This window comes from Microtus ochrogaster, unplaced genomic scaffold (assembly GCF_000317375.1).
Source record: "Microtus ochrogaster isolate Prairie Vole_2 unplaced genomic scaffold, MicOch1.0 UNK87, whole genome shotgun sequence".
NCBI classification, from domain to species: Eukaryota; Metazoa; Chordata; class Mammalia; order Rodentia; family Cricetidae; genus Microtus; species Microtus ochrogaster.
In genome coordinates, this window is record NW_004949185.1 from 1,374,993 (window position 1) to 1,384,532 (window position 9,540).

Below are 9,540 nucleotides of genomic sequence, written 5' to 3' on the forward strand. Positions count from 1 at the left end.
CCATGATCCTCAACCTGCTGCGGGTGGACGCCCTCAGGGTGGAGGACATGATGAAGAGGAGCTTCTCAGAGTTTCCATCCCGCAAGGATAGCAAGGTGAGGAGTTGAGGGTGGCCAGCACAGCAAGCAGGTCAAAGCCGGCCAGGAGAGGTGGGTGGGCCAGTGGGGTGGGGTAGGAGAGCAGGCTGGGCTTTCAGATTGGATACAGCCTCCCACTTTCTACTCAGGCCCATGAGGAGGCTCTGGCTGAACTCACCAAGAGGCTGGGGGCCTTGGAGGAACCTGACGTGACTGGCCAACTGGCTGACCTGCCTGAGTATTACAGCTGGGGAGAGGAGCTGACAGAGACCCGCAACATGATCCAGGTGAGGAAGTGGGGGTGTTGGGGAGATGGTAGGAGGGACAGTGGCTGACACTGCTTCTGGATTTAGCCCCAGAGCCCTGGTCTCACATCTCCCATGTGCCTGTCTTGCTCTCCAGCGACGCATCATGGAGTCTGTGAACGGGCTGAAATCTCTCTCCACGGGAAGGGTGGTAGTTGTGAAGAACGAGGAGCATCACAATGCCTTAGGCGTGATCCTGCAGGTGAGGACAAGGGGGGGTCCTCACCCCCACGGAGGTGTGCTCATTTCTGCTCGTCATCATTTTACGCCTGTCTCTGTGCCTGGTCCCCAAGACCCCTGTCCAGGGTGGGCATACTATGTCCACATTTGTTCCTCTAGGTCTCCTCAACCACCAGCAGAGTGTTTACAACGTTGGTCTTGTGTGATAAGCCTGTTGTGTCTGAGAGCCCACGGGACAAGGGGCCAACCACTCCGGACGTGCCCTACCCAGACGACCTTGTGGGCTTCAAGCTGTTCCTGCCTGAAGGTGAGCTCCTTGTGGTGGTGTGAACAAGGATGCCTGGGCCATGGCGAAGTCTGACCTGACTGGCTTTCCAGGGCCCTGTGAGCACACCGTGGCCAAGCTCCAGCCAGGAGATGTGGCTGCCATCTCCACCAAAGTGCTCCGGGTGAACGGGGAGAAGATCTCTGAGGACTTCAGCAAGAGGCAGCAACCAAAATTCAGGTCAGAGACTTGGGGAACCTTTTCCAGGGAGGGGCACGCCCCAGTGGGTGTGTATGTACAAAGGGACCATGCAGTGGGGAGCCGAGGGGTGTCCTCAGCAAGAGGGGCTCCTGTGGCAAAGACGCCTCTTGGTCCAGATCACAAACCTGTTCCCCCTTCAGGAAGGACCCTCCCCTTGCAGCTGTGACCACTGCAGTTCAGGAGCTGCTGCGTCTTGCTCAGGCCCATCCATCAGGGCCCCCGACCCTTGACCCTGTCAACGACCTGCAGCTCAAGGATGTGTCAGTGGTGGAAGGTGGGCTCCGGGCCCGGAAGCTGGAGGAGCTGATCCGGGGGGCTCAGTGTGTGCACAGCCCCCGGTTCCCTGCCCAGGTAGCAAGCTGAGGCAGCTTTTCCTCCCTGGTCCCTATGGTCTGGGTACTCCTCTCTCAACCCTGTGCACCCCTGCTGAGGGCTGAGGAGCTAATGGTCTCTGCTGTGGTTTTCTTTAGTACCTGAAGCTGCGGGAGCGAAGGCAGATTCAGAAGGAAATGGAGAGACTGAGCTTCCTACTGTCTGACCAGTCGCTGCTGCTGCTCCCCGAGTACCACCAGCGCGTAGAGGTGAAAGAGCAGGGCGGGGCATGAGGTGGGAGAAGCCTGGAGGGCAGTCAGGCTCTGCAGCCCTCGCCTCTCCTGCAGGTGCTCCGGACCCTGGGCTATGTGGATGAGGCTGGCACGGTGAAGCTGGCAGGCCGAGTGGCCTGCGCCATGAGCAGCCACGAGCTGCTCCTCACAGAGCTCATGTTTGACAATGCGCTGAGCGCCCTGCGACCAGAGGAGATTGCAGCTCTGCTCTCCGGCCTGGTCTGCCAGAGCCCCGGTGACCCTGGGGATCAGCTCCCAAGCACCCTCAAACAGGTGGGGGCCATCACCCCCCTCTTGTCTTGTGCATCCCTAACCGCACTCCCCCTACCCAGTCCCCGTAGGTGTCTCCCAAGGTGTGCATAGCCTCTTCCAGATCAGGGGCCTTGACCTCTCCTTACTATCTGCAGGGGGTGGAGCGTGTCAAAGCTGTGGCTAAGCGGATTGGTGAGGTTCAGGTGGCCTGTGGCCTGAACCAGACAGTGGAAGAATTTGTGGGAGAGCTGAATTTTGGGCTGGTTGAAGTTGTGTATGAGTGGGCTCGGGGTATGGTAAGTACCTGGGTTTGGCAGGTGGCTGGCTGGGGAAGGTTGTCCAGGCCTGGCACATTTAGCCTTCACTCTGCTCTCCCCATAGCCCTTCTCCGAGTTGGCCGGGCTCTCAGGGACCCCAGAAGGCTTAGTGGTCCGCTGCATCCAGCGCCTGGCTGAGATGTGTCGCTCGCTTCGAGGAGCAGCCCGTTTGGTAGGGGAGCCCGTGCTGGGCGCCAAGATGGAGACGGCAGCCACCTTGCTGCGGCGGGACATTGTCTTCGCAGCCAGCCTCTACACCCAGTAAAGGGCATGTTGGGCAAAAGCGAGTAATAAAACAGCAAAGGAGAATGCTTGGAGTATTGGGCGGGGATGGCTGTACTCAGACGCACCAAGACACCTGCTTTTATTATCTGCATGGAGTCCAGACTGGTGTGTCCCCTGAGGCATCAGTCCTTGGGGGAGGGAGTCTTTGAGAGTGCCGGGAGGTCTTGAGTCATGGCTTCCACATACCATGTGGGCAGGAAGGCATAGGGTGCATCCCGATGGACAGACACAGTGACTGGGCCACCAGGTTCCCAAGAGAAGAGGTGAACAAGCCTGGAGGAAGATGGAGGTGTGGGGTGAAGCCAGAGACCGAGCCGAGATCCAGAGGTGGTGCACAAACCTCAAGTCCTTACCTGGGGTCATCCTGGACAACTGTGCTCTGGGCAAAACTAAGGAAGGCAGCACAGAAGTTCATGCACACAGAGGGACTCCAGCCATCCCGGTCATTCTGGAGGAGGCACAAGAGGCAGAGGACGGTGGGGTGGGAGAGGAAGGCAGATGGCAAGGGACACTGGACCTAAGGTGGCAGCCGTGATGCCCTGCCTTACCCTGACATTTTCAAACATCTCCATGGTAGGAAAGGTCTTTAAGGAACAGACGAAACCTTCTGGGTTCCGGAAGCCGGCGACAACATGTGGGACCCCTGGGAGGAACGACTGAGCCCACCACTTTAGAAGCTTGTGTCTGACAGGAGAGGCAAAGGGTCAGCAGGACACCCCCCCCCCCAGGCTCCCTCTCCATCCCAGGCTCTCCTGGCCACCGGCCTGAACCTGTAGAAGTTCCTCCACTGGCCAGGGCTGTGCATCTCCTTGGAGGTCTTGAGCTCCACATAGCAGGCGGGGGGCTGTGTGGATGGGGCCTGGGGGTTCATGCAGTCTACCTCCCCGGAGAAGAGCAGAGGGTGGCTTCCCAGGCGGCTGCGTAGCACAGAGCAGAAGGCCACGTTGGTGTTAACCTCCCCGGAGGGGTCTGGGGAGCCTCCAGGTTTGTCTGTGCAAGGAGAGAAGCAGCAGCAGCAGCAGCAGGGGAAGGGGCTCTCGACCTCTGAGGGAGGGGAGGGGGCCGCACACCAGGGACAGCTCTCACCTGCACACATGTACTGCTCAAATTTGTAGCCCATGTACATGAGCTCCCGCAGGAGGGGCGGCCTGGCTAGCCTCTGAGCCCGAGCAGCCGGGGTCTCCACCTCACTTAGGTACAGTGTCCCTTGGAACCGCGAGGCTGCCAACTGCCAGCCTTCCTGCCGCTCATACGGCGTGGTCAGCAATTTTGTCAGGTGTCCTCGCCATGTTACTGTGGCCCCTGCCAGCCAGCCCGGACCCCTGAGAGGGAAGAGTTTGGGGCTAGTGGTCTGACCGAAGCCTTGGCTCAGGTGAGCTACAGTCCCTGCTAAAGCCCGTCTGGCTCTCCTCACTTCAGGAGCTAAAAGCGGGTCTGCAGATGAGCTTGCGCGCAGGGCTTCGCTCACCCCTCCAGCTGGTGTCGGTGCTCCAGAAGCCAGCGCAGCAAATGGTCCAGCCTCTCCTTGACTTCCTCATCCCGGGGCTGGTATCTATCAGGATACCCATCTCTGAGGTCAAAGTCGGGGCCTGGACCGTTGATAGGGGGCGGGCTGTAGTAACGCAGGGCTCGGGCATCTCCATGGTACTGGCGCTGGGCGTCCAGGGAGAAGCAGCCCAGTTCGGAAGGGCGCCGGTAGAAGGGGAAGGGGCCAGAGTACAGAGCAGGCTCCGTGCGCAGTGAGGACAGTGGACGCGGGAGCTGGTTCCAAGGCTCCGCCACCTCTGTCTTCTCTGCTTTTCTCTTGGTTCCTTTGGGCTCCATGAGCTCCTGAGAGGACAGGGTTTGCACTTTAAAGCGGATGAGGACAGAGTGAGCCCAGCGCCGTGCAGCGCCTGCCCCTCCTCATTCAGGAGCCCAGCGTCTCTTACCCGTCCACGGCCACCCAGACGCGGCGAGCTTAAGAAGTCTAGGCTTAGCAGGGCAGTGGTGGCGCACGCCTTTAATTCAGAACCCGGGAGGCAGAGGCAGGGGGATCTCTTTGAGTTCGAGGCCAGCCTGGTCTACAGAGCGAGTTCCAGGACAACCAGGGCTGCAGAGAGAAACCCTGTCTCGAAAAAAACAACAACAAAAAGTAGTTCGGGCTTAGAGCAAAGAGCTGGTTACCTCAAAGCTCCCAGCCCTGGTTTCCACCTTCTCTACGCTCTGCCGTCGGGGCAGCCCGTCAGAAGCCCTCCGGAGAGGCTGCAAAAGTGTCGTGGCCGCGTCTAATGACGCAGTCATCACCCTCAGGCACTGAAGGGCGACGGCGCGGCCGGCGGCGGCGCCTGAAGCCGGTCCCAGGTGGACGCCCGCGCGCCCCACGGGAGAGAGCGCTGCCGCCCGGAGCCAATCGGCAGCGGCGCGGGCGCCGGAAGTGGAGCTGGCCCCGCCCCTCACGGACGCGTCCGAGGCGCTGTCGTCATCTCGCCGCGTTTCCGGGCGCGCTTTCCCGGAAGCGGCGAGTCCCGGGCTATGAGTCGCAAGAGACAGCTCCTGGCTTCTGAGGCCTTTGGAGTGAAGCGGCGGCGGGCGCCGGGGCCCGGGAGAGCGGATCCTCTGAGGGCGGGCGCAGGTAACCATGGCAACCCGGGCGCGGCGGGCCCGAGGGTCGCGGCCCTCGGAGGAGGACCCAGGGTAGGTAACCGTGGCGACCCGGCGGTGGGGCGGCGGGCCGGCCCTCGGCGTCCGACCTGACCCCGCGCTCCCCGGCAGGGTCCGCGCGCGAGGCGGTGGAGGAGCTGGCGCGGCTGTTCCCCCGGGGGCTGTTCGAGGACGCGCTGCCGCCCATCGCGCTGAGGAGCCAGGTGTACAGCCTGGTGCCGGACCGGACGGTGGCCGACCTGCAGCTGGTGAGGAGCGCTCGGGAGACCATCGGCGGCCCCCGCCCCGTCCCGCCCGGTCATTCCGACCCTCGCCAGCCCCTCAGGCAGACGTCAGCTCACACAGCCTCTCCGTGCTGTTTCGGGGTCACTAGCGAAGGCCTAAGTGGGAGAGCTGAGTCTCGTGTCAACTCCCCGATTTCCCAGGCGATGGACTTGGGAAATGGGTTAGTGGATCGAGGAGGGGAGCGCTGAGCGGCCGGCTGAGCTGGAGGCAGTAGATCCGTGTACTCGACCGTTGGCTATGGTGGCTGCAGATCCTTCTGGGCCTCTGAACACCAGGCAAAGTCATGAGGCGGAGTGAGACCCCTAGGGAGGCTAGACAGGTGCTGTATCCCGGTAACCAAGTTCAGAAGGTGATGAAAGCCAGGCTGCTCCTCGTCAGACAGAAACAGGAGGTACGGGTTGCACAGCCTTTAAGGTTTGTGAAGGCCTGCTTCACAAGATCCTGGGGATAAGGCATAAGGATCACAGTCACCTCCCAGTTAAATCCGGCGGGCAAGTCTCAGTGTCCGTGTTACCAGAACTCCTCACAGACCACCGAGTCAGAGGTCTTAGCACCGTGAAAGCCGCTCACAAAGAGACAGCAGTGCGGGACAATGCATCCACACAGCTCCGCACCTTCTGACCGGCACTTCTCAGCTTCCGTCACAGATTCCCCTGGCTTAGCTCTGCCCTTACATGGCTCTGGAGTTTCTGACCCCCGAGAAAAGGCCATAGATTCAATCCAAGTATATTTAAGAGATGTTTTGATTACTGCTAGCAGGACAGCAATCTTGGGCCATTCGAAGGGGGAGCGAGGGAAGGGTTTTTACAAAGGTAAAAACCACAAGGAGCTGTTCTGCCAAGGTAGTCCTAGACTGTCTGCCTAAGTAGGGGACAGAAACCAAAAAGCAGTCAGTCATAACAAGTAGGCTGTACATTTCTGAGTCAGGGCCACCGGGAACTTTTCATCTGGGCACGCAGACAAACAGCTAGTAGGTACTCATACAGAGGCCGAACTTCAAATGGAGCTCCATTATCCAACACAACATTCGTAAGTTATTTAGGGCCAGTGAGGTGGCTGGGTGGGTAAAGGGTACGCCCAGCTGGACACCAGAGTTCGATTTCTGGTACCCACGTGGTGAAGGAGACCCATTCCCACAGCTGTCCCCCGACTCCTCATGCAGGCCACAGCATTTGCGTTCTTCCCCATAATAAATAATTTTTTTTATTTTTTGCAAAAAAAAAAACCCTATAAGAGTTGCATGAGAGAAATGCAAACATGTTCACACGTTTTGTTTTATAACCTGACTGACTGCCTTACACCCGAGACCTCCTGTTCCAGCCTCTCTAGTGGTGGGATGACAGGAGCCCTCCATGACACTTAAACTTTTGTTTTTGAGTTCTTTGGGGCAGGATTTCCTGTAGTTCAGCTCGTCTGGAACTCACTGAGGTGACCTTGAACTCTGATCCTCTTACCTCTACCTCCTAAGTGCTGGGGTTACTGGTGTGCACCACCATCTGAGGCCTGGCACCCACCCCGATACGAAGATGTTACTCCTGTAGTCCCCACCTGGACAGAGTAGAGAACACGGCCAGCTCCCTCCATCGACTTTTTCCCACGGTGACCACTACTTTGACTTTCCTCATATTATATGTGTGTGTTCATCAAGAACAGCTGGTTTCATGCCTTTTTTACCTCGACAGTGAGATCACACTGTGAGTCTTACGGTCTGGTCTATTCATGTTGCTCTAAGAACATGCCAGAGGCCATTTAGTCTATGTTAGAAACGGCAGAATTCATTTCTTACAGCTGTGAAGGTGGAGGTCCAAGATGACGGCTTCAGCTGGCGCAGTATCTGCTGGGGGTTGACTCCCTGTTTCCAAGATTCTGTCCTTGCTGTTCCTCAATGGCAGAAGAGAGGGGAGCACTGGGCAACTCTTCAGAGCCTTTTTTTTTTTGGTTTTTTCGAGGCAGGGTTTCTCTGTGGCTTTGGAGCCTGCCCCGGAACTAGCTCTGTAGACCAGGCTGGTCCCGAACTCACAGAGATCCGCCTGCCTCTGCCTCCCGAGTGCTGGGATTAAAGGCGTGCGCCACCATTGCCCGGCTTCTTCAGAGCCTTTATTGTAAGGGTTTTGGTTCTTGACAGTGTGGCTCTCTCTCCAGGCACAGTGACCTTCTGGGGGCACTGCTCCTTACTGTCATCATTTGATGGTGCTGGGCCTGGAACTCAGAGCCTCACACAGCTGGGCAAGCGAGGATTCTGCCATGTGTTAATTACCCAGTTTCAGTGATCTGAAGAAGCCTACAGCACTGTATTCATCCAATTCTTGTAATTAGCTGGTTAGTTTTGAGATTATTCTAAGCTGTCTGTAACAATAGTTAATCCATTTTCATGGGTTCCCATGTTATGAACCTGTTCCAGTTTGTGCATCCTTTTGAAACATGTGTTTTTGATGAGTTACAAATTTCATCTAAGATTCAAATTATATTTTCATCATTGATCCATTGGAAGTGTCTTTCTACCTCGTTTGTGACGGTCTGGAGTTAGTAAGATCTGTGCCATATGCTCCAGGCTCGTTACTGTGTTCTCACATGACATTGCGGCCAGAGAATTACCAAGATCACGGTGACCCCAGGCATGGCCTCTTCTGCTAAGTGTTATAGATGTGTATTTGGGAAAAAATATCGTTCAATCACTGATCTCTCTCGCTGAGGTTATAATTGAAATACTCTATTTCTTCACTGATGATCTATTTCCTTCTTCTATGAACTTAAGAGAACTGGATTCATATAATCCTCTGATTTTTTTCATTTACTATTGGCTTTTTATTTGTGTGTGTATGTGCATATATGGAAGTTGGAAGACAGCTAAAGGGAAGGGAGGGTTAAAGTCAGGTCAGCAGGCCTGACAGCAGAGACACCTCACCAGGCCTGTCACCAGCTCTTAAACATCTTCTCTGCGTCCTCTCTCTGCTTTCTTCTGGAACTCAAATTAAGTAGACTTTGAACCCCTGAAGCCACTTCTGTGTTCAGTATTTTTGGCTCTCATATTATTGTATTGAATAGTTTATAATCTCCCTTAGATTAATAATTTGTTTAAAAGTATTTGTTGTCTTTGTTTGTGGCTATGTGCATGTGTGTGTATGTGTGTGTGCCCACGTATGTATGCACCCTCCGAGGCCAGAAGAGGGCACTGGACTTCTAGAGCCACCAGACGTGGTGACTGAACTGGGTGCTCTGCAGCAAGTATTGCGCCCAGTTATATTTGCTCATGAGCTTTGCTCAGATCCGCAAACACTCCTCAGCGTTTCCTTTCTGTCAGAGTCTTTGTTCCCACTTTAATATATCTGTCTGGCAGTTCCTACGATTTTCTGAACTTTTTAATGTTTTTTTTTTATTATTATTTTCGAGACAGGGTTTCTCCGTAGCTTTTTTTGGTTCCTGTCCTGGAACTAGCTCTGTAGACCAGGCTGGCCTCGAACTCAGAGAGATCCGCCTGCCTCTTCCTCCCGAGTGCTGGGATTAAAGGCGTGCGCCACTACCGCCCGGCTGAACTTTTTAATGTTTAAGCAATAAAAAAAAAATTGTTTTAAGACAAAGTCTCACTTTGTAGCTCTGGCTGGCCTGGAACTTCACTCTGCAGACCAGGCTGGCCTCAAACTCACAGATCCGCTGCCTCTGTCTCCCCGGTGCTGGATTACAGGCGAACCCTGCACCCTCATCACTCTTTGGTGCAGTGACTAGTAAGGGTGTGGTTTAGAGGATGTTTCTATGGATTGGTTGAGCTCCCTAGTTGGAAAGGGCTGCTTGACGGTCCACAAGAGTATCTCTCTGCGTGGTAGATGTCCCAATCCTGTCACAGCCCCTGCCCCACCCCCACACAGTGGCAGCCAGACCCCCTGCCCCAGTGCTCAGCTTCTCTTATGTCTTTCTTTCTACTCTCATCTCTGTGGAGACAGAAGGAGCTTCAAGAGCGGGGAGAGATCAAGATCATCCAGCTAGGCTTTGACTTGGATGCTCATGGAATTGTCTTCACTGAAGACTACAGGACCAGAGTACGTGTGCACATGAACATGGGGGGGGGAG

General features: G+C 56.0%; 4 protein-coding genes across 7 annotated transcripts in view; 2 read left to right on the forward strand and 2 right to left on the reverse strand.

The window, feature by feature from the left end:
- Positions 1–2,543, forward strand: part of Skiv2l (Ski2 like RNA helicase) — an 11,205-nt gene extending 8,662 nt beyond the window's left edge. The window contains exons 19-28 of the mRNA XM_013355020.2: positions 3–95; positions 227–364; positions 480–584; positions 722–869; positions 941–1,067; positions 1,229–1,439; positions 1,559–1,669; positions 1,748–1,966; positions 2,101–2,241; positions 2,327–2,543. Of these exons, the coding sequence (XP_013210474.1) occupies positions 3–95; positions 227–364; positions 480–584; positions 722–869; positions 941–1,067; positions 1,229–1,439; positions 1,559–1,669; positions 1,748–1,966; positions 2,101–2,241; positions 2,327–2,527 (1,494 nt within the window). The 3' untranslated portion in view covers positions 2,528–2,543. The remainder of the gene's footprint in view (positions 1–2; positions 96–226; positions 365–479; positions 585–721; positions 870–940; positions 1,068–1,228; positions 1,440–1,558; positions 1,670–1,747; positions 1,967–2,100; positions 2,242–2,326) is intronic.
- The window catches only part of LOC101994656 (RT1 class I histocompatibility antigen, AA alpha chain-like), a 629,094-nt gene that overhangs the window by 400,378 nt on the left and 219,176 nt on the right, over positions 1–9,540 (reverse strand). The gene's annotated exons all lie outside the window — the stretch shown is intronic.
- Positions 2,587–4,585, reverse strand: Dxo (decapping exoribonuclease). The gene is made up of 7 exons (XM_005370794.3): positions 4,479–4,585; positions 4,016–4,377; positions 3,634–3,869; positions 3,318–3,537; positions 3,096–3,231; positions 2,901–2,995; positions 2,587–2,820 (listed from the first exon to the last, which is right to left on the reverse strand). The coding sequence occupies exons 2-7, from the start codon at positions 4,369–4,371 to the stop codon at positions 2,670–2,672; spliced, it is 1,194 nt and encodes a 397-aa protein (XP_005370851.1). The 5' UTR covers positions 4,372–4,377; positions 4,479–4,585; the 3' UTR covers positions 2,587–2,669.
- Positions 5,032–9,540, forward strand: part of Stk19 (serine/threonine kinase 19) — a 7,581-nt gene continuing 3,072 nt past the window's right edge. For 2 of the 4 annotated variants that reach the window (XM_026777866.1, XM_005370793.2), the window contains exons 1-3: positions 5,032–5,161; positions 5,302–5,438; positions 9,414–9,509. In XM_026777866.1, the coding sequence (XP_026633667.1) occupies positions 5,062–5,161; positions 5,302–5,438; positions 9,414–9,509 (333 nt within the window). In that variant the 5' untranslated portion in view covers positions 5,032–5,061. Of the gene's footprint in view, positions 5,224–5,301; positions 5,867–9,413; positions 9,510–9,540 lie in introns of all 4 variants that reach the window. The other 2 variants (XM_026777868.1, XM_026777867.1) reach the window with 2 other exon arrangements.